Below are 24,224 nucleotides of genomic sequence, written 5' to 3' on the forward strand. Positions count from 1 at the left end.
ATTTCATTTTCAACATAGACATATGGAGTGTAACAACACATTAATAGCTATTTGTGATATTTATTTTAACATATGTACACTTTATACTATTCCTTCAGGAGAAGAAAAAAACCCAGACATTCTTTACCCAAACTAAATGAATATCATGATGACTTGATTTGGAACAGTTAAACCATGGATCGCATGACTGAAAAAAGCACACAGTCATAGGGGGAAACAATTAAAACATATAATGATGCCTTCAATGGAGATGCTCTGACCACCTTCCTACAATCAGACCAAACACACGCACAAGCAGAGTGTACACACACACACACACACCATGACTGTAGCACAAGCAGTGTGTACACACACACACACACACACACACACACACACACACACACACACACACACACACACACACACACACACACACACACACACACACACACACACACACACACACACACACACACACACACACACACACACCTCTGTTCAACACTAATAGGTCCCACTCAGGCATAGAGACAGAGAGAGCCATAGCTTGGTCCACCAGGTCCAGATGCCAGTGTGAGGTCCGAAGACAGACCAACCAATTCCACCAAGCCTCATTATACCTTTCTTTTCAGGCAGATAACAGGGCACCAAAGCATGGGCACTGTACTTCCTGTGTCCGAGTCATTCTGCCAGGGTCCTTGCATGCCAATTCCTTATTCAGTCATACAGCAGCCCCAGTGACTGATGGTAGGCCAGGTGATCGGAGTACGACACATCTAGTTCAGACAAGTGGGTGGGTTTCTCAATGTCTTCTATTCAGCACGTCCAGTCATCACAAAGAGCTTATCTTCACAACTGAAAATAATCAAAACGATAGCATGAATAACCACTTCCTCGATGCATCCTCGACAGAAAGCGAGGGAAGTGTGCAGCAGAGGCTCACTGTGGTCCATGATCAGCCACTCTGGTTACCTTAGCGACCAGAGTCCTTTCAGTTCAGCTCCAGCCACACGGTCAGTCTCTACTCTGATCCACCTCAAATCCGGTTCAATAAATAGTAGAAAAATAATCCTTTAATTCTTCCTTTTTTTTTATTGTTGTCTTCTTAAACATGGGAGATCCTGTGTTGACACTTTTAAACAAGTTCAGACCCTTTTAGAATAAGGCCAGCAGCTGCGTCTCACCCCCCCACCCCACCCCCACGTTCTGAGTGGAGCTCAGCTGGGCTACGGAGGCTAGTGTTCCTCCAACAGTGTATGATCTTCCAAGGAAACTTCCAGCGGGAGAGGGGGGGGGGGGGGGTCTGCTCATATTCTCTCTCAGCCCACCTCCCCTCACCCTGGCTGGGCCCAGTGGGAGCCTACATGGTGGTGGAGTCTGGAGGTGACGGTAGTGGTAGCGTTGCATGTCAGGGGCCCCACCAATGTAGCGAGGCGTAGCCAGGTCGAGGAAGAGGGCCGGTGGGGGTGGAGGAGAGCCAAGGCCTGGGGGGAAGGGAGGGGAATGGAGGTTTAGGATCAGCACTCTGCGTCCACACTGTGCACGGTGACGGCCGCCTGCAGGCGGTGCGTGTGGAGCGGGTGATGGTAAGGGGGGTGGCGGTACGGGTGGAACTTGTGGCTGAGAAGCGCCGCCGTCTGAGGGGGCGTGTCCAGGTCCAGGTCGTCGTCGTGGTTACCCACGTCCACGCCGGCCGACAGGGGGTCGTTGTTGCAGGGAGGGTTCTCGCTGTCCTCCTGAGGACTCATGGTGCTGTAGCCTGATGTGACAAACACAGGAACACACGTGTTAATACACATTCAATTTACATACATGCATACATACATACATACATACATACATACAAGACAGACATTCTAAAACACAGACACGGATACAAGCACACAGAAGCACAGTGATGTGTCCCAAACTTGGATGCCTTGCGATTGCTTCGCTGCCTCTTACTGTAATCTGAACAGCGTACCACGACAGAGCAGTAGAAACGTCTGAAGAAAATAAGCAAGACTTTACACACCAGAGTATACTTACGGCGATCTATAATTACAGTCTAGGGAACACAATTCTTAGCCACCACGCCTCGTTAATTACATCCGTGTGAAATCTCAATCGTTGTAGAAAGCTCTGGAGAAAGAGAGCTGTACGTGCAGCGAGTGGTGTGCGTTGCACGTGGGGTGGTTTGAAGGGGCGAGCTAAGGGAAAGTTTGTGCCCCCGCAGTGGAGGGGAAGAGCGTGCATTCAAGGGGGGGGGGGGGTCGCCTACACGTTTGAATCAATCCCTCCATCTTCAACTCCTCTATCTATTCCTCCATCCATCCATCCCTCCTCTGAATCCCCGCAGATTATTGGCATTGCAACATCGTACATCTCATCTCTGCCTCTGAAACTGCCAAACGCCCAACACTCAGCAAGCCCTCAGGCCCTTTTAGACTCCAAAGAGGAAACATCAACTCTTAGAAAACACTAGAACGGTCGAAAGAAGAGAAACTTGCTGAGTGTAGTGGAAGGTAGATTGGAGTGCACGATGGGCAATGGTAGGCGTCTATCGGGATCGATCTAAGCGAAAACAGAGAGGTACTGATATAGACTTGCTAGCAGAGCTTCTGAATGGGATTTGGGCTTTCGAAATGTTCCCCCGAAAACAGTCAGAGGGAGGTTCAATAGGATCCGGGGGAGAGGAAAGACACCGACTATATAACTCCTCTCTCCTACCCACAACTCCTGCCATCTCCTGATGAGAAGTCATTTCAGACAGTGCTACTGCTGTTGTCGTCAGTTTTTTGTGAGAAAACAGAGACCGGGACTGGAACGGAGGATGTGAAAAAGGTCAGGAGTGCGGTAATAACTTACACAAAGACATAATACACAGAGAGGCTGAATTACTAATGCCCATAGCAGGATGTCTGTTTGCCTGCAGGCTGTTAGACAACATCCTTGACCCTTGACCCCAAACAAACACCAAATGCTCCTCCAATTCCCTGGCGTGTGTACCAACAGATACCAGCTCAGTGTTTCCACACACACACACAGTGTTAAAATGTGTTTGAGTGTTAAAACTGTGAGTGAGTGTGTGTGTGTGTTCAGAGTGTACAGAGACCCTTCAGCTGTGTGAGTGCGTGGACTGTGGGAGGACACCTCCGACTGAGACGGGGAAAAGAACCGGCAACTTAACACTTTGCCGTTTGACCTGAAGCGCTTCCGCCCCCTTTCTTACACACTCTCTCCGTTTCTCAACTGCCCCTCCTTCACTTCTCCCTCCTTCACTTCCCTCTCTGATCAGTGGTTACACAACCGGCGCTAGCTAGAAAGAGACTCGTCTCCAGAGGGGAAGCGAGGGAACAACAAAGGCAGCGGGTGCTATCTGCTATGTGGGTTTTCAGAGTTAGACCACTCTTCTCCCCGTTTAACCAGAACGTGTGTGATTTTAAGGGGAGTACAGTGCCCGGTTTCCTCTGTGGTCGTCTTGTGGTCTTACCGTGGTCACTCTCCGTCCCTGACCGTCCCCAGTACCTCCTCCTGCGTTCAGGGCTGTGGGTGTGTCTCTCGATGACCGCCGCGATGAACCGGGTGTTACTGACTGCAAGACGAGGAACAACAAGGCAACAATACAGGTCAACTCAAGGGCAAAGGTTAGCGAACACAAGGTCAAATCAAGTTAGAGGTACAATATGCAGTATTTATAGCGGTTCAGCAGCCAAACAACTACCTCTTCCCCTACTGTATTTATTTATTTTGCTCCTTTGCACACCATTATTTATATTTCTACTTTGCACATTCTTCCACTGCAAATCTACCATTCCAGTGTTTTACTTTCTATATTGTATTTACTTCGCCACCATGGCCTTTTTTTGCCTTCACCTCCCTTATCTCACCTCACTTGCTCACATTGTATATAGACTTATTTTTCTACGGTATTATCGACTGTTTGTTTGTTTTACTCCATGTGTAACTCTGTGTTGTTGTATGTGTCGAACTGCTTTGCTTTATCTTGGCCAGGTCGCAATTGTAAATGAGAACTTGTTCTCAACTTGCCTACCTGGTTAAATAAAGGTGAAATAAAAAATAAAAATTTCAAGCGAGAAACTAATCAAGAATTGTGCCTTTAACGGGTGCACCAAGAGTTCCTTTCAGGATTGCAACGACTCACAACCTTACAGAACACTTTTATTATTAATGGAACCCATGGGTTAGGTAAAGCACACGGACACTAATCTACACCGAGTGTACAAAACATTAGGACATAGACTGACCCAGGTGAATCCAGGTGAAAGCCATGATCCCTTATTGATGTCACTTGCTAAATCCACTTCAAATCAGTGTAGATGATGGGGAGGAGACAGGTTTCTAAGCCTTGAGACAAATGCAACCTGGATTGTGTGCCATTCAGAGGGTGAATGGGCACGACGAAAGATTTAAGTGCCTTTGAACGAGGTATGGTAGTAGGTGCCAGGCGCCTGTCAAAAACTGCAATGCTGCTGGGTTTTTCACACTCAACAGTTTCCCGTGTGTATCAAGAATGGTCCACCACCCAAAGGACATCCAGCCAACATGACAACTGTGGGAAGCGTTGGAGTCAACACGGGCCAGCATCCCTACGGAACTCGTTCGACACCTTGTCGAGTCCACGCCCCGACGAGAATTGAAGCTGTTTTGAGGGCCAAAGGGGGTGCAACTCAATATTAGGAAGGCGTTCCTAACGTTCTGTCCCCTCAGTGTATATGGCGTACTTACTGATCCCCCTGTCTTCGTGGCTGTCCTCGTCTCGCTCGTCTCTCTCATTATCCAGGTTAGACATCCTGACGGACATCTCTGTAGGAAGGAGGGAGAGAGCGATGGATTCTCTTTAGCCAGTGTTAATAATGAGCAATACTACCATTAAGAAGAGGCTCTATGTTGCAGCGTCTAGAAAGGTCAGCCGTTCATTTTACATCATTCCCACGGCAGCCATAGCAGCTTTCTCTAGCGACACTAAGACCATAGACACTCAGACAACATTGGAGCAATAACGGTCTTCGAGTTGAGAGTACTTTCATAGCAGACTTAGACAAATCACAAAGTGGTCTTGAATGTCAATAACATTTCCTAGGCATGAGACTTGAATCAAACCTAAAATCAAAAAGGCGACTAGCGTCACCGGCGTTGTCCAACTTGCATGCACCAACTACATAGTCAGTTGTTTCTGGGTGACGGTCATCCTAAGTATGTCACGGTGTCTTACCCTGTGCAGCCAGAGGGGACATGTGTTGATGTGAGCGTCGGTGGATCTGGTGTCTGTAGGCGTAGACAGCCAACACCAGCACCATGATACAGCCCATAATACCCCCGGCAACCGGCCCAACCGGGGCACTCTTCATCATGTTCAGAGACACCACCTCTTCATCTGGAAGGGGAGGGGAGAGGGAGAGAAGGGCGAAGGGTTACATTCCATCTATAAAAGGAGAAAACTCACCGGACAAATTGTCGGTCTGCACAGCGCGGGCCGTTCATTTTCCGTCAGCGTGGTGCGGTTATAGGGACCACCCGCCGGTGGGCGACTGACGGCCGCCATGTTCGCCCATTTCTACATGTAGAATAGGTTTTCAAATGACCTCCGGCACTCTCTTCAGAGGTGCCAAGTACTATAGGCTGTAAGACGCTCAACAATTCTACCGGTCTGTTCGAGCCTTAAAGTTAACTAAATATTCTTCTTGGATGACTATCACATAGCTGTGGGAAATCAAACATCATTCCACAAAGTCTATCCCACTAGCTCATTCTGTTTGCATGACCTCGTGACAGCAAGGTTATGTGTACTCACCCAGCATCCCCATGCCGTCCATGTAAGGGCTCTTGGCCCCCACGATGCCCCCGAAGCACTCTTTCTGCAAGGCACAGTAAGGCTTCTCCAGGTGGGTCTTCCCATCACTGTCCACCATGCACCACTCACAGTCCAGCACGCCAAAACAGTCACTGAGGATCACAGAGTAAAGGTCAGAGTTAATAAAGTCTATGACGTGCAAGGGATTCCCTTCACAGTTAATCTCAGCAAATCTATTTTTGGAAATGATTTGTAATCTGAAACGTTGCTCTTCTAAAATCAGCGTCACTACATGATTTAATCCATCTATGTACCGACAGACGACAAAAGGTGAGGCCTAAATGAAAGAGTTTATTCTCCGGTACAGTATTTCCTCCCCCTGTCGTTCCCCCAGGTTGGTGATGTGGGCTGTAATGGGTCACACTTTCTTTGGGACAGTCCATCTGTAGATGTTCTACAAAATGGTCATACTATCAACAAACTTTGTTGATAAGCAACAGACTATATGTGGATAAGCAACTGCTTGCTTAGGTTAGGGTTAGGTTTAGGGTAAGGTTTAAAAATTAAGACCTAGGGTAAAGGTTAAGTTTAGAATTAGTAGATTGTTAGTTGAAACGTTACTGATGGTCTGTAGAGCATCTACAGACGGACGACACAAATAGAGTGTTAAACCCCTGCGTGTGCTCTACCTGCTGGTGAAGCGCTGGCTGCAGCGGGTGTTGATGCACTGGGGCAGGGTGTCCTGCAGACTGGAGTCCATCACCGTCAGAGACAGGGGCTCCTGGTGCACCTCACAGCTGGGGTTCCTAAAGAACAACCACACGTGGTCAGACCACGATGACCGTGGACCACGCGGTCGCAACGCCAGAAACGTATGACCGGCGACCGCGCGGTCAAACAGCAGCAATTTACAAGCCAAATAATGAAAAGACACTAATGAAGTGGAGAAACGGCGTGGTCGAAACAGTTCAATCCGTGAACGGAAAAGACAAAAAGGGATAATGACGGTTCAACTATCATTTAGGCTACCGCTTTCAACAGCTCAACTGAGGGAGAATCTCGCATTATAGAGCGAAGGTCAAAAGAGGGAATACGACACATGAACGCCGGACTGTCCGCAGAACGATAGCTTTGTGGGTGATCTTGACTACGCACCCCCTCTATCCACCACACAGTCCTCCATTTCTTTTACCCCAAAAAAGCCCCCTCCAGCCAGACGTAGAGTATGTCAGTGGAATGATGCAGACACAGTGAAATGGTTGACTGAAGACAGGGGTCTCGATGTGTGTAGTACATTTAGTCAAATAACAGACGCTTAACAGTGCCTCTGGAAAGTATTCAGACCCCTTGACTTTCCCCATTGTTTGTTACGTTACAGCCTTATTCTAAAAAAAATTATAAAATATATGTGTTTTTTTCCAGCAAAATACACACAATACCCCATAATGACAAAGCAAAAACAGGAATGACTTTATTTACATAAGTATTCAGACCCTTTGCAATGAGACTCGAAAATTGAGCTCTGGTGCATCCTGTTTCCATTGATCATCCTTGAGATGTTTCTGCAACTTGATTGGAGTCGGGCCTCCCGAGAGGCGCAGTGGTCTACGGCACTGTATCGCAGTGCTTGAGGCTTCATTACAGCCCCGGATTCGATCCCAGGCTGTGTCACAGCCAGCCGTGAACGGGAGACCGATGAGGCGGCGCACAATTGGTCCAGTGTCGTCCGGGTTAGGGGTTTGGCCGGCCAGGATTTCCTTATCCCATCGTGCTCTAGCGACTCCTTGTGGCGGGCTGGACGCCTGCAAGCTGATCCCGATTGCCAGTTGTATGGTGTTTCCTTCGAACACATTGGTGCAGCTGGCTAACCGGTGTCTGTATGTAGCCTCGCTACTTTTATTTTTCACTGTCTTTTTACTGTTGTTTTTATTTCTTTACCTACAAATTGTTCACCCAATACCTTTTTTGCACTATTGGTTAGAGCCTGTAAGTAAGCATTTCAGTGTACCTGTTGTATTCGGCACACATGACAAATACACATTGTTTGGATGAAACCAAGATTGAACTCCTTGGCCTGAAAGCCAAGCGCAACGTCTGGAGGAAACCTGCTACCATCCCTGCGGTGAAGTATGGTGGCGGCAGCATCATGCTGTGGGGATGTTTTTCAGCGGCAGGGAGTGGGAGACTAGTCAGGATCGAGGCAAAGATGAACGGAGCAAAGTACAGAGAGATCCTTGATGAAAACCTGCTCCAGAGCGCTCAGCTCCCCATCCAACCTGACAGAGCATGAGAGGATCTGCAGAGAGGAATGGGAAAAACTCCACAAATACAGGTGTGCCATGCAGATAGCGTCATACCAAAGAAGACTCGAGGCTGTAATCACTTCCAAAGGTGCTTCAACAAAGCACTGAGTAAAGGGTCTGAATACTTATGTAAATGTGATATTAAAAGTATTTTTTTAATACATTTCCAAAAATGTTTTTGCTTTGTCATTATGGGGTATCGTGTGTAGATTGATGAGGGGGACATTTTTTTAATAATAAAGCTGTAAACGTAACAAACAATTTCGAAAAAGTCAAGGGGTCTGAATACTTTCCGATTGTACTGTATATACAGAGCGACGTACAGTTAAGTGCAGTCATCTTAAGATAGCTAGGTGAGATAACCACATATCACAGTCACTGCAAGCACATTTTAGGGGGAATGGTCAGGGGAATGGGGAATGGGGTCAGGGGAATGGTTAGGTAAGGGTTTAGGGTAGGGACGTCCCAGGGATCCAGGATAGCACTGACCAAAAGACAATATTTTTTTTTGCGGAGAGAGACACTGTGAAAAGGTAGGTTTTCGGGATGTGTCCTGACATTCGGGAGAAGCTTGTTCCACCATTGGGGTACCTGAGCAATCATCACAGCTATTTGATTATCATGACAGACAGACAGCCTGGTAGAACGATGTTGACTAAGATGACTAACAGAGCCACTAAAGAGTCTGCAGGCACTAAAGAGTTGGCACATATACAGTACACACACACACACATCTCTTTATTTTTTAAACATGCAGGACTGTAACTGTTGTTGATGGTAGGCTACGCAATACAGGACCATAATTATGGATCCTAGCACTCACCTGTTTTCAGCGTAGCTAAGGTTGCCAGTACATTCATTGACCTCCAGGGGGCACTCACATGGACACTCACACTCATTCTGCTCCATCCTGCAGCAAAAGTCAGACTTTAAAAAACGTTTTTCAAACAGAATTGCATTATCTACAGAGACGATTCAAAAAAAGAAAATGGATAGAGTTTAAATAACGTAACGCGTACTATTCCACCCTGTTCATACAACTATTTACACAGATAAATCACTCGTTCATAGTAACAAGAAAACCTCCGCAGCTCATCTCCTTTGCAACTCTGTGTCCTGTGACCGTGTCCTGACCTGTGACAGTTGAGACAGAGGCGGTCCACGGTGCTGCAGGCACAGAAAGCCAGCGAATCGCACGTCTCGTTGACGATGCCGGCGAAAGCGTTGGTCCCTGGGATACGGGTCAGCCGGTACTTGGAGCAGTGGCTCCCGTGGACGAGGTTGGTCAGGTCACCCTGAGTGAAGGCGATGGATACAGTGAGAGAAAGAAAATATGCTACTATACTATGGTTTATCAAATGGCTCTTACGAGGAAAGCACCAAGGGTCTACAGTATTTTGCTGTTCTTTCTTCTGAGAAAGCAACAGTGCGCCTGCTATATTATTTCCCACCACTTGGTGGGGCTATGACACTGATAAATATTACACGTTAGAATAATCTGCCCGGACAAAGTGGTTTTACGAGGACAACACAGTGTGCATCTATCTAGCAGTCGAACTGGGCTCGCACTCTCCCGTTTGTGTTGCTAACCTAGTCTCAGTGACCGCGTCATAACCCATCCAACCCATCCACTCACAATGATACTGCTGTTGAACTTGTAGAAGCGCTGGACTGTACGATCACTGAAGCTGTTGCAGAGGTTCTTCTTGACAAAGTTGGGGTGGTTCAAGATGTCGTTGGCCACCAGCGGTTCCTTGTGGGTGATGTGCTGCTGTTCGGCGGGGGCGTGGCCTTTCGGGTCGATGAGGGTGGGGTGGGCCACCAGGTAACCCCTGTCCTCCATGATGAAACACCTAAACACACAGAGAGAGAAACTCCAGTTCAAGTACCATTCCTTTTACTGAACAGTACAATGAATTTGACTTAACGCACTTGAGCCAAAAAACGGGACCACATGCCCACTGAAACCCATCTGACTTCAACACAATAGAACCCAGAGCTCAGAGTGGATGTAGAAGGCAGAGAACCGTGTTAAGTCAGAAGAGAAGGGGTGGTAGAGAGAGAGAACAGGGTTAAATCAGAAGAGAGAGGGGGGTGGTAGAGAGAGAGCAGTGTTAAGTCAGAAGAGAGAGGGGGGTGGTGTTTGAGGGAGAGAGAGCAGGATCTGGGGGTAAAGAGCGCCACATGGGCCAGACTCCAGCTCAGCTCATTCTATTGTCCTCCTGAGCCCCATATTACCCCATCCTGCCTGAGCCAAACACAAATCAACCCCAACCAAGTCCCCCTGAGCCCTAAATTACCCCATATTGCCTGATCCAAACCCATTCAACGCCAACCGACCCCAGCCAGACCCCAGTCCTCTTACCCTGGGTTAATCCTGTTACACATGAACCACTGAACACCAAGACTCTCAGAGAGAGAGAGAGAGAGAGGTATAGAAAGAGGGAGGATGGGGGGAGAGAGGGGGAGGGAGAAGGAGAGCGAGAGAGGGAGGGAGTGAGAGGAAAGGAGGGAGAGGGAAAGAGACTGAAAAGAGAATGAGAGAGAATGCAGCAGCATCTAACGTAACAGGATGTCTCTGGAATGCAATTATAATCAGCTTATCTCCTTTTGTCTCCATTTCTCTCTCTCCCTCCCTCCCTCTCCGCCTCTTCTAACCAGCATAGAGTTTATTTCTGGACCACAACAGAGAACTTCCGCCAGTCTCTTCATATGGTGTCTCCCGCTGAGCAGAGGGCATGCTGGGATCCTGGCGAACTAAGTATTACGAGCCATTCAAATCAGATTCGCTTGATTCAGAGTCTTAAAAAACAAAGCCACCAGTGGGTCATCCCTCAGCAGCCCTATCAGGCATAGCCGCAAACCTTTAACGACGGGAGAGAAGAAGCCCTCAAAGAATGACGTACCGGATCTTGTTGCCCTTGTCCTGGTTGCAGATGGGTAGCAGGTCCAGCAGAACCTTGTACAAGTAACGCAGGGTGAAGTCTATGCCCATCACGGCTACCGCATACCCTGAGGCCATCTGAGAACTGCACCGAGAGACCGGAGAGGAGAGAACAGTTATTAAAAACGGTACACATTTCATGTTCTCTACCTACCTTCCCTGCTTGTGGATGCAAACCTAACCCCACAAACCAGTGAAGGCTGCTGAGGGGAGGACGGCTCACAATGTGTCTGGGACGGCGCGAATGTGTTTGATACCGTTCCACCTATTCCGCCCCCAGCCATTACCATGAGCCCGGCCTCCCCAATTAAGGTGATACCAACCACATGTGCTCACGCTCACACACACCTACACACACTGCGGCTGCATTATCAGAGCTGTGTGTGTGTGTGTGTGTGTGTGTGTGTGTGTGTGTGTGTGTTAAAGATAAACAGAATATAAATACACATCTTAACATGCAGCCTGTGTTAGCGTTGCCTCCAGTCTACAGCCTCCACAGAGATTACACAGTAACTACACATGCAGATGAACTAATAAAACTTCAGTCTCTGGACGCCATTTCACACCGCGCCTTTATGTGCAGGCCACTTGTACAGCTTGAAATGCCGACGCGCTATTTTTCACTGTATCGTGTAATTCTTTGAAGGGCCCAAAACAAAGTACCTTGAGGCGTGGATGGTGTGGCTGATGGTGACCACGTAGCCAGCCCCGCCCACATCCAGGTAAGGCCCAGTGAAGGTGATGAGGCCTGGATTGGCTACAGCGTGCTGGTACCTGTATGGGTCAAAGGTCAGTGAAGGCGATGAGGCCAGGGTTGGCTACAGCGTACAGGTACCTGTATTGGTCAAAGGTCAGTGAAGGTGATGAGGCCTGGGTTGGCTACAGCGTGCTGGTACCTGTATGGGTCAAAGGTCAGTGAAGGTGATGAGGCCTGGGTTGGCTACAGCGTGCTGGTACCTGTATGGGTCAAAGGTCAGTGAAGGTGATGAGGCCTGGGTTGGCTACAGCGTGCTGGTACCTGTATGGGTCAAAGGACAGTGAAGGTGATGAGGCCTGGGTTGGCTACAGCGTGCAGGTACCTGTATGGGTCAAAGGTCAGTGAAGGTGATGAGGCCTGGGTTGGCTACAGCGTGCAGGTACCTGTATTGGTCAAAGGTCAGTGAAGGTGATGAGGCCTGGGTTGGCTACAGCGTGCTGGTACCTGTATGGGTCAAAGGTCAGTTAAGGAGGTTGGCGGGCAGGGTCAGGTCAAAACAAACAAGTTGATGCGACATGCTAATTCCACGACGATACATGGTGGGTTCCGTACTAACTGAAGACGGGGGGAAAATAAAGAGGGGAAGAAAAGTTGACTGACAAACATTCCTACCGGAACATTCCAGGGTGAAAATATATAAACGGCCTACTCTACAACTGCCGTGCAAAATGAAAAGTGTCACGCAGGGTTTTAGTAGATTCAAACTTTTTCGTGCAAATTCAATCATTCTAACTGAAAACAGAGAAAGTTGTGCTAAGCCGGGCCAAAACGCTGTGCAGTAGGACATAACTTTCTCGCTAGGAGTCTGGAATTATTTCAAAGCAGCCCCCCCCACCCCCCTAAATAAACCTCACCATTGTCTCCGGGTTGGGTCGAAGGCTTTGTCCATTAGCGAGCCGGGGTAAATCCGCAGCACCCCATTGGGCGTTGCTATGTAACGGCGCACAATGTAGCAGTTGAGGCTACTCATCTCCATGAGTGTCATCCATTCATCTGTGACGTGACTGGTCGCCATCACCTCGTTCCTGACCGACGACTGCAGGGGGGGACAAAGAGGGACATGGCAGGGTTTCGTTTAGATGGGCCTGGGAAGAGAGGAGAGGAGCCGAGCTCTCTCTTTAAGCCCGGCTCAGGATCTCAGATACTCTTCTCCCCCCTCACCCTTTACCGAGAGTCTCTCAGTCTCTCCCCCCACCCCGTTACAGAGAGGGGCTGAGAACGCTATGCACACAGCTTGCCAAAAACATGGAGCTTTTCTCCAGCTTCTCCTTAAAGACACAGAGAGAAGTGTAAGAAAGAGACTTGAGCGGCAGTTAATTTCCTTTCTTTTGGTGGCTTTCGCTAGTGTGCGCTGGCTCTCGAGTCTTTCCCGGGAAGATGTCTGTTTGATGGCGTCTCGATACTGCCGCCGCATCGCTCTAAGGCGGTCCCTACTGTTAAACGACTAGCATATTGACAGGAACTTCACCGTTTCCCCCCCATTTACCAATACCTTTACATAACTTGGTGTGTGTGTGTGTGTGTGTGTGTGTACCTTAAGGCCAGGGTTGGCTATGAGGCGTGTGTTGTCACTGAGGTAGGCTGTGTAGTGTTCCACCATGCGTTTGGTCTCTGGCTGACTGAGGTGCTCGTAGGGAGAGGAGAAACTCCCTGCAGACAGCATCACCGTAGGGCTCTCTGAGAGACGGTGAGAGAGAGAGAGAGAGAGAGAGAGAGAGAGAGAGAGGGAGAGAGAGAGAGACAAAAATGAATAACGACTTACAGTTCTACAAACATTAGCAAGCTGTGAGACAAAGAACGCTAAAAACAGCCGCCGGCATCATCTTTCAAATGCAACCTCTGCCTCTAGCCTGGGTTCCTCTGCCCCAGTCATTGACTGTATGGCCTTAGCTTTGGTTCTTACCGACGGTGGCCAGCTGTTTGAAGTGCAGACAGGAGGAGGGCTGACCCAGCAGGTCCAGGCGGTGATAGAGCAGCTTGGAGCTGGGAGCAGTGTTCAGGTTCTTCAGGTGTTTCACTGGGATCTCTGGCTGGACGTACACTATGCACAGGATGAACGATGTGTCCTGGACCTGGGGAGAGGAGCGGAAGGGGTTCATGTGTTAACGGGGCCATCCCTGGTGCACAGACACAGCAGTGTAATATAGACACCGGGTGGGACGGAGAGAGGTGGAGGGAGAACAGGATGGCCGTTTTGTGTAGGAGCTTCGACTTAGAATAGAGACGTACAGAGCAGAGGCACAGCTTGGTAGCCTAGTGGTTAGAGCGTTGGGCCAGTAACCGGAAGGTTGCTGGATCGAATCCCCGAGCTGACAAGGTTAAAAAATCTGTGTTTCTGCCACTGAACAAGGCAGTTGACCCACCGTTCCCCGGTAGGCCGTCATTATAAATAAGAATGTGTTCTTAACCGAATTGCCTAGTTCAATAAAGTTTTAAAAAAAACACATATTTTCCTATGAGATTTGTACAATCCATTGATAAGATACGACTGATCTGAACTTGTGGTTTAGAAACTCTAGAACTCACACTCCTACTCCTGTCCGGCTTCTCCTCAAGTGTGTTTACCGTCAGATGTCACCGCGAGTGTTTTATGACCCTGCCGCACGAGCGTACACACACGCGCACACCCGCACACGAACAGGCGGTCCTTTCCCAGCACTGCTGCCAATGAGATAGATAGATAAATGTGCTGTGCGTAAGGACGACGCCAGCAACAGACAAGAGCGACTGCCGCGTACGACTCGCCTGGCCTCGTCCACATTTTTCAATGAACCACGTGGAGTGGATCTGTCTGGGAGGCTGCGGCACACCAGAACCTTTTAGGAGCTCTGGTACAACAAGACATTCCTAAGCAAAGTTATCCTTTTAACGCAGACCTTGACAAAAAATATAGAGACAGGAAGGTCAACCTGAGCATGATCAAATAAAGTTAGTAATTTCCAAATGAAACCACTTTTATAATTACCCTTAAGAGCTGTATGCTGTAGGAAATTGCATAAATTTTGACCATTTTACCTTTATTTAACTAAGCAAGTCAGTTAAGAACAAATTCTTATTTACAATGACAGCCTAGGAACAGTGGGTTAACTGCCTTGTTCAGGGGATTTGTTAACTGCCTCGTCAGCTCGGGGATTCGATCGAGCAACCTTTCGGTTACTGGCCCAACGCTCTAACCATTTAGGCTACCTGCCGCCCCATTACATTCATGACATTTAGAAAAGAGCTCGTTTTTCCACTCACAGCTGTGCCCCACTTTTAGTTATGAAGTTGAGATGTTATTGATACAATACAGACCAAATTTGAAGTGTTGAGTTTTGTTTGCGTGTTCCACGGTCCTGTAAAGGTAGAGGGGTGGCTGGGACAGGCAATGTAACATTCATACTGTTTTTTCAGGAAATGTTTTTCAGCTCTTCAAATTCTCTGTAAAGCTAACTTTGATCAAGGTTTTATGGTCTATAATTTGTTTTTCCTTTTCATTGTCAGTATCCTTTTTTTTTCTTTTCCCGGCATTCTGGTGCCCTTAACATCCATAACGGTTGTGGACGTGACAGATCATATCTTAGCTTCGGAAGCTTGTGCATTCACCACATTTTGTGTGCTTGTTCTGAGATGTATTTTTCATACTTTTACTGAAGCAATTGTTGATCATGCATTTCTCATACACGGCACTGTTTTCTTTAGATAACAGAAACACGTCTCTTTCTGTTTCTGTGAATAGTCCTGGAGTGTCTTTTTAAAATCCAGTGACCAGAAAAGTGGATCGGCAGTATAGGCACATGTAAATTGTTGATTTATATATATATATATATATATATATATATTTTTTTTTTACAATATTTCATAAAATGTTTAATATATTCATATATTATATTTGTGTCTACATTCAACTGGTAAAGGTTCATTTTGATATACATAACAAGGAGGAGTCTTGGTCTTGTATTCCACTGGTCACACCATATTTCAACATGGACATTTTGCTAATGTTCGTTTGAGTTGTTCAAATGAGATTTCAACCTGTATTCGCTCAAAAAGACCGCCAGAAGTTTGTTGAATTCCCAATGTGTTATCACACTATGATTTCAACCATCTGAAAGCACAACCAAATTCCAATGGAAAAGCCATGTCTGATTGCTTGTTTAGTGGTCATCGAAGTGTATTACCACTGCGCTTTCAGCCATTTAAAAGCACAAAAAAAGATCAAATGGGATTCGAATGTCATACGTTTTGTATTCATACAACTTAATGTGTTACCACTGTGCTTCATCTAATAGCACAACCAAATGACATGGATTGCAGTTGAGATGACATAAAAAAAGTACATAGTGCAAGTGATCAGTGCTGTTCGAGACGATACCAGTATCGTGATATTTTTCAACGGCAAAAATGAAAACACGAAGCAGACTGAACTCTTGTGTCCTTTAAAAACCTGTTGTATGATATCTGCTTTAGCTTGGGAAATAAATCAAATGTGACTCTGGATGCAACACAATATTAGGAAGGTGTTCTTAATGTTTTGAACACTCAGTGTATTTAGACAAGAGCTCTCTCAATAATCATCCTCAAGATAGCACATTGGTAGTCGTCAGTGACAAATAAAGTTAACCAGGTCTGGTTTTAAACCCTGGATGGGAGACCAAACGAATAGCTGTAGATGGATCAACTCTCCAATAGGAGGAGCTGCCCAGCCTATAGTCTATTTCTGATAGTGGAGTTGAAGATCTAACGTTGTTTCAAAGGTACACATTCAACATATTTCGTACAAGGTTTTGGTTACAATCAGGGCTTAAAATTAACACCAGGGGTAAGATGTCCATTTTACCAGCCAGCCACGTTGGCGGGTCGTCAGGACTCCACAGTGCGAGCATTTCACTCACACTTGTGAATAAAAATAGTCAAGTATGATTACCATTTATAGTCAAATAAATGCCGTAGTAGCTGTTTTCAAAGTATTTCTGCCGTTTTGTTTCACAGCCGGTAAATGAATCGCACAACGTCAAAAGACCTACGAATCCTATAGCCTATCCCACCTCAAGCTGCAACACTGCCTGGCTAGGTTGTGCGCACGTGAAGAGCTGATTGAAAGATTTGATTTTAGAAGCGCTGTGCACAGGCATGACAGTTGGTCTACTTTTCTTGAAATGAAAGTCTACTGAAGTGAGACTTTGTCCTTGTGCTTCTTGGCTAATTGACATTGTTTGTTCACAAGCCAGGTTGTTTTTCAATGTTTGAGTTTCAACTGCTAGCGAAGATAAGACAACGCAGCTTTTAGTCAGACTCCATCTCATAGGCACATGACTCCCAAGCCGTGTTACCAGGTAACCTTCTGCCCTTAAAGGGGCAGGTGAACATTTTTATCTCGTTTGTGATATTTTGGTTAAATGGCTGAGGTCGCAAAAAAACAAAACAGAAATGAAACAATATACCACATTACTTCTTACTAGTAATACATTTATTGTTTTAGAAACATTACAAAGCATGCTCATCTGTTTTTGTGTGTTTTGGTAGTGTAATTTTAGCGGGGGAAAATATTCTGTCTGTTAAACAATTTGAGTGGCTGGAGATTTTTAAATCTACCTGACAGTGGCTGGTGGACCAAAAATATAGTTTTAGAACCTGGTTACAATGATGACAATCCTGTGGTTGAAATTTCACACTCAACAGTTTACGTTGATGCCTTTTTGTCAAATCCAATGTATTTTCCATGTAGAAGCCACATCACAATACATTGACAAATTACGTTGAAACAACGTTGATTCAACCAGTTTGTACTATTCGGGCTGTAATATCTGTAATTATGCAATCTTAAGGCACTATGCCCTTCTGGTGACATCTTAAAAAACATTCCAAATGACAACAAATGTGTTCGGACAGACTTAGATCAAGAAATCTTCTCGAAAGTAATAATGGAAATAATATTTTCAAAATTATCGTTTTTCTGTTCAGCCAAGCCTTTCCTTCGAAACGACTATCCACGTTTTGACCTACGACTTAGAAACTAAACAGACCTCTGCTAATATATTCAGTCTCCCCAAAAAGCATGTCAATTTCATGTAACATCCACAACCCCTCTTATTTTCTGTATTTCTCCAACATTTAGAAGTCCGCTTTCTTGGGTATACACTCCGCCCAAGGGTTACTATAGACATCAAGAGTTTCATTTATATGTTGTTTGTCCATTCTGTGAGGCATTAAAGTTGTGATTTTGCGTTAATGTCCATCCGTATACACACTTTTTTTGTTAAAGGACACTTTTAAGATGAATATTCGGCTAATTGGAGCTGGAGGAAGAGAAAACAAAGACGCAGCATTGCATTGTTGGCTTGCTCTATTATTGAGAGGGGAGAAGAAAGAAAGAGAGAGGGACAGAGGGGAGAGAAAGAGAAAAGAGAACTCTAGAGAGGAGATATACGGAGTCAGAGTTAAACGGAGACGGGCGGTGAGCGACGGCAGTGCCCTCGTACCAGTTTCCATGCGTAGCTGACGTTGTAGGCCTCCCTGCTGGGGTCTCGTAGCCGGTTGGTGTGCCAGGACAGAGAGGAGTTGGTTGGCACAGCTATCACCTGACTGCCCAGAGGCAGACTGGGGCGACACAGGGAGCAGGAGGGTTTGAGTTAGCAACAACAATTAACGCTGTCCGTACGATAACACCAAGCGTGAATTGCAGTCCATTAAAAAAAAAACGCCTCAGATTACAATATGTAAATAAAGATTGCTATAACAGAGAGCGGATGAAAAGGCATCCAACTACATTAGTAGCCACCTCGAGTTTCCAGCATCTACACAAAACTGGTGAAACCGCACCTCTCGGTCGTAGCCCCCTAAACCCTAACTCACCGGAGTATGTTGTCCCGTACTACAGGGAACCCTGGGATGTTTTCATAGTGGATGATGTCAGTGTGCAGCGGAGGCTCGGTCATCAGGTAGGGCCGTGTGAGGGACGGGTGCATCAGGGTGTAACCTGGGTAACCAAAAACAACAGGAGAACAGCGGTGTCAGGGGATCTTCACAGGATCGAAACACACCTTACCCCAGGGGCAAGCTTACTACTCCCTGGGCAAGGCAAGGCCAAACCTCCCCTACTACTGTGGTCCCTAACCATTCTCCAGGCAGGCACCAGTGAGCTCAGAGCAGCAGTAATAGTAAGCTATGGAAGAGTGAGAGCCCTTACGAGGGAGGAGGGAATGGGGGGGGGGGGGGTTGTACTTTAATGAGGGTAAACAAACGGCTTGGCCCAGTGCCAGTTCTACGGCTGTCTGTTTCTAGCAGCCAGCCGGAGGGAGCAGGTTCTCTCTGACAGACAGAGAGACAGACAGAGACACAGACACAGAGAGATGAAGGAGAGGGGGAGAGAGATGGAGAGGGGGAGAGAGAAATGAAGGAGAGGGGGAGAGAGAAATGAAGGAGAGGGGGAGAGAGAAAGGAGGGAGAGGGGGAGAGAGAGACACAGATGAAAGAGAGGGCTAGAGAGAGAGAGGGGGAGAGAGAGAGACAGATGAAAGAGAGGGGGAGAGAGAGACAGATGAAAGAGAGGGGGAGAGAAAGAGATGGAGGCGGAGGCGGAGAAAGAGATGGAGAGGGGGAGAGAATGAGAGATGAAGGAGGGGGAGAGATGAAGGAGAGGGGGGGGGGGTGAGGAGAGAGGAGAAACACTCATCTCTGACCTCATTACCTCCACACTATAACAGTCAATTAACATTACAGCATCATTCTACTCTCCACTGAACTGTCTACCTTCTGTCTAATTGAGTGGCCTATTAGTCAGAACACACCTAACAACTTTAATAGCTTCATTAAATCGTGGTTTGTTCATCGAATGACAGTGTAATAAGTACCATGCTGCAACAAGCCGTCATCTGACAACATACCCATTACAATAACAATACTGCCAGCCATTCAGATTGTTTACAAAAACCTAACCTTCCCTGGCCAGCCAAGGAAACATCCTGCTTTATTTGAAAAGCATTCGCAAAAACTACCTCTTAAATGCAGCCTTTGGTGACACTAAGCCTCTCTTAAAGGCAAGCCTAAAATGAGTGGCAGAGAAGTAGCGAGCCAAAACTCCACCTCTCGCCCCTGACTCAGTCTCTCTCTCTGTGTGAACAGGACCACTGTTACCCTGGACAGCCCTGCCCTGGTGATGTCACCTCACGGCCTGTCAGTGGGTCTGTCAGTCTGGCCGTGTGTCACAGCCAGGTAGTTCCCCTAATGGGGTGTAAACTTAATGACTTTCCCTCTCAGGCCTGCTGACCTGCCTCACTCAGACCCGGCGGCCGTGCCACTTTCATATTTCTACTGGACCTCCCAGTCAGTCAGGGCTCTGAAGAGCCACTGCCATCTGTCCTGGGATGACTAGAGGGCTGAGACGGGACTTGCCAATGGAACCTGTTCTCCGTGAGAATAATTGCTCCAGTAGGAGTTGTATTAACTACATACCAGGTTTTTCTGAGCCTATGCAGAAGTTGTGAGCACACACAGGAAAGAGCTTCGTGTTTTATTAGTCGTACGTAAGGGGTATTCGTCGCCCGACAAAACGAAACAAGAAATAATAAAAGACAAGAACATAAAGTAAAATGTCAGTAGAACAGAAAGAGAGATAGGTATGGTACCTTTGTTGTCTATGAGGAAGGTGTAGGAGGCCAAGGAATCCTGGTGGTAGGTGACGTCCTCGAGAATGTAGGCCAGGTTCACGTCTACTCCCACCACGCCTAGCAACAGGTTGCCAAAGTAACATGGCCGGCTCGCCGTCATGATGAAACCTGCAGGGTGGAAGACACAGGTAGTTAAACAACCGCACTGATTTATGACCGAGAGCCGAAAATCTATCCGATTCTGTTCATAAATCCTTCTTTACCACTGATCAGCAGCTCTCTGTACCATAGCTCCATTATGTGCACGTAAGAGCACATCTGGTCCCAGACCAGTTTTTAGGTCCCAACTATAACCTAAAAAATTACAACGGCCATTTTCTTGATTTAACTTAACAGAAACTGGCCCAGGACCAGTTGTTAGGAACCCCCGTCTCCCATGGGGTCCTGGTAGGGCAGGCCAAAACAGAACTGGTCTAGCATATATTTGTTAACACTGACTTAGGATCCAATCACTGTACCCTAGCTCTAACCTTAACCATAATGACCCTAACAGTAAGACTGGCCCTGGATCAGTATATAAACCCACAGTGGGCTCCTGGTAGGGCAGGCAAAAGCAGAACAGGCCTAGCATATATTTGTTAACACTGATTTAGCATCAGATCACTGTACCCTAGCTCTAACCTTAACCATAATGACCCTAACAGTAAGACTGGCCCTGGATCAGTATATAAACCTACAGTCTCCCATAGGGTCCTGGAAGGGCAGGCCAAAGCAGAACTGGCCTAGCATATATTTGTTAACACTGATTTAGGATCAGATCACTGTACCCTAGCTCTAACCTTAACCATAATGAACCTAACAGTAAGACTGGCCCTGGATCAGTATATAAACCCACAGTCTCCTATGGGCTCCTGGTACGGCTAGCTGAAGCGGACAAAGTCAATCATGCGCTTGGGGTCAGATTTTATAAACCAAACGTTAACTGTGAGCCACTAAAACAAACTGATCTAGGACTAGTTGCTAACCCACCGTCTCCCATGGCGTCCTGGTAGGACAGGCTGAAGCGGGCCAGGTCGATCATGCGGTTGGGCAGGTTGATGTAGAAGCGTCCCACGGTGGTCTCCAGGTTACTGAGCTGGTTCAGGACCATCATGCTCCCCTTCACCACCGGCAGCGCCGAGCGGTCGGGCACGCCGTACTTCAGCGAGTTCTGCTCCGCCAGGTCGCGCAGGAACGCTAGCTCCTTCAGACCGGTCACACCCTCTGTGGAGGAGGGGAGAGAGATTTGTTATCATTTTTGCGGCTTCATGACTCAAAGCAATACGATTCGTTGATACACTGACACGCCTACTCAGTCATCCCGATCGTTCTCACTGGGGGGCATAAAGCAGCCGCCTAGGAGATCCTCCTGAATGTATTGACGTCAACGTAGGAAAAGCACGCATAAGTCCCCCAGCATATTCCTTTATCATAGAGGACAGACTAGAATGACCTCTCCAACATGGCTGGCCCGACAGCTGTCACTGGGCACATTTGACAGGGTTTAATGTGGAACGCATGCATGCCAGCCATATCACCGATTGGATTAAAGAGGGGGGGGGGGGGGGGGGGGGGGGGGTCAAGCCTTATGCTTAGGGCCCTGGTCTGATCAGATGATAAGACACATGGGAATGTGAAAGGATTCAAGTCAATACAGCCAGGCATGTGTGGACCGCAGGGTCAAACTGGACATCAGAGCCAGCTTGGTTGTAGACGGACGTTTGGCGTTTTCTGCAAAACTCAATGAAAGAATCTGTAGCTGATTTCACTGGTTAATGTTAAAAGCATAAATCATTCTCCTGGTTTTTTTTCTTTCATATCTGACAGGGTATTTGAGAGATTGAGTCGGTCCGTGATCCACAATCTGGCAGGAGAGACTGGAAAGTATTATTAGACAGCTACAGAGCATTAACAGCCCATTCCTCAAGATTTCCCGCTCCAGCCATTTGGCCCTTCTAGTTCTAGCATCTCGTCGACACACGCACGCACTAAGTTCAAACATCAGAGTTGATGTAGGAGAAAAGACCGTTGACCTTTTAACAATCAACAGCTCACATCTGGACATACACGGACCTCTATCGACTGATTACAATCGCCTGCGGTACACAAACAAGAGCTTTCTGGATACAAAGCTACTCAACTTAGCATGATTGTATATTTCTGAATCCTTTTCATCACCGACCCTTTTAAACAAGCAACGCTTGACTGTCACACACACACTCTCCCTTTGAAGTCTTTAGACTCGAGGCTCTCTCCGAGTCTCTCGTTTTAATTTCCTCGTGAAAAATAAAGTATTTGTGCTAATTCCAGATTAATGCAGGCCCTGTGGAGGGGTCTCTCTGTGTCGGATGTGGAGAAAGGGAGGGAGGCGAGACGGGTAAAAGAGAGGGACAATAGAGAGGGGGGGAGGGGGATACATCACAGACACACTGCAGAAAACAAAAAGCCCTTTGAGGTTCCTGAGCACCTCTTGAGTCCACACTCCCCCCATCCCCCTTCCCATATGACACATCCATCCCACCCCCCCCCCCCCCCTCTTCCTCCTCCCCCATCCAGGTGGCTGGGTAGGTCCAGCAATACTACCCATGACACAAACACATCCACTACGGATCATGACTGGTACAACATTAGTCACATTACAAAACATACTGGATTCTGAATTCCAATTGTAAAACCACCGGTGACACTTTCAGTCATAACCATGACCTTTCCTTTTCTCTTGATCGAGCGAATCTCAATGCGATTTCTGACCGTAGACCAGCGCGCGTGGGGTCGAGGGTGATTTTGACCACAGACCAACCGCGTGTGGTGGAGGGCTCCTACCGTTCATGAGGGCGTAGGTGAGGATCATGACTGAGTTGTTGAGGTGGCGGTTCTCCTCTTTGACCACGCGCAGGGTGTCCCTCTTCTCGTGCTCCGACGCGTCTCGGGACGTGATGCCAGACGACAGGTAGATGATCACCATGTCCGTATCTGACAGGAACACACACAAAAAAAACTAATTACACACTTCCTTGTTCATGAACCCTTCAACTCACAAATCCTTTCTCGAGTCACATTTATTTCAACCATTAAATAAATACACAAATACATTGCCACAAGTGTTGAAAAATAACAAGTTGCCATTTCCTATAGAACAAGCCTCAGTGGCCAGTGCTAAAGACCGCATTTCCCATGGTGCCCTGTTCTTACTGGTGAGTTGGCGGGTGATGTTGCTGGTGTTCCGGAGCAGCTGGAAGGCCTTTTGGAAGCCCAGAGCGTGCAGGGTAGGGCTGTCGGAAGCCTTGAGGTTGTTGACGAAGGTGCTCATCTTCCTCTTGGTCTCGCTGGTGGCAGGAGACAGGTAGCTCTTATAGCACTGGTCCAGAGAACAGGACCGCACCACCTCCGCTGAGGACAGGATCGAGACCTGGGGGAGAGGGAAACAAAGACGGACACTCCCTTTTAGCCTTATCGCAGATGCATTCGAACGACCGAAACGACAACTGCTGGGATCAAGATTGTCATCCCTGGGCATACGTAGTTCTTCGCTTCAGAGGGAGGAGAACGAATATGGATGACTTGTCAGGGGATAAAAGGGGGGCGAGGGGGGGGGGGGGGGGGGGGGGTGAAGGGGAATTGGGGCAGGGCAGTAAGTTAGGGATGGGTAATCAAATCAGAAGAGTACTCCTCACCTTGTCATGTTCGTCTACGGAGCTGAGGACGACGAGCGCAGCGTCTCTGGCGATCTGGAGCTGCGTGTCTGTAATGGTCACGCCGTGATCGATGATCACCACAATGTGTTTCGATTGGGGCCGCACCGCCGACACGTACACTG

The 24,224-nt window shown here is 47.4% G+C and overlaps 1 protein-coding gene across 1 annotated transcript; it reads right to left on the reverse strand.

Annotated features, from left to right (window-relative positions):
• Positions 1–428: 428 nt before the first annotated feature.
• On the reverse strand, positions 429–24,224 carry LOC120052658 (VWFA and cache domain-containing protein 1). The gene is made up of 21 exons (XM_038999704.1): positions 24,082–24,224; positions 23,600–23,816; positions 23,231–23,380; positions 21,398–21,631; positions 20,387–20,536; positions 18,615–18,738; positions 18,242–18,359; positions 13,684–13,852; positions 13,315–13,457; positions 12,635–12,816; positions 11,687–11,797; positions 10,986–11,108; positions 9,716–9,932; positions 9,214–9,374; positions 8,903–8,989; positions 6,466–6,582; positions 5,777–5,928; positions 5,198–5,359; positions 4,711–4,788; positions 3,455–3,556; positions 429–1,741 (listed from the first exon to the last, which is right to left on the reverse strand). Exons 2-21 carry the CDS (start codon positions 23,715–23,717, stop codon positions 1,500–1,502), a joined length of 2,940 nt encoding a protein of 979 aa, XP_038855632.1. The 5' UTR covers positions 23,718–23,816; positions 24,082–24,224; the 3' UTR covers positions 429–1,499.

The sequence above is a fragment of the Salvelinus namaycush genome, chromosome 8, assembly GCF_016432855.1.
Source record: "Salvelinus namaycush isolate Seneca chromosome 8, SaNama_1.0, whole genome shotgun sequence".
NCBI classification, from domain to species: domain Eukaryota; kingdom Metazoa; phylum Chordata; class Actinopteri; order Salmoniformes; family Salmonidae; genus Salvelinus; species Salvelinus namaycush.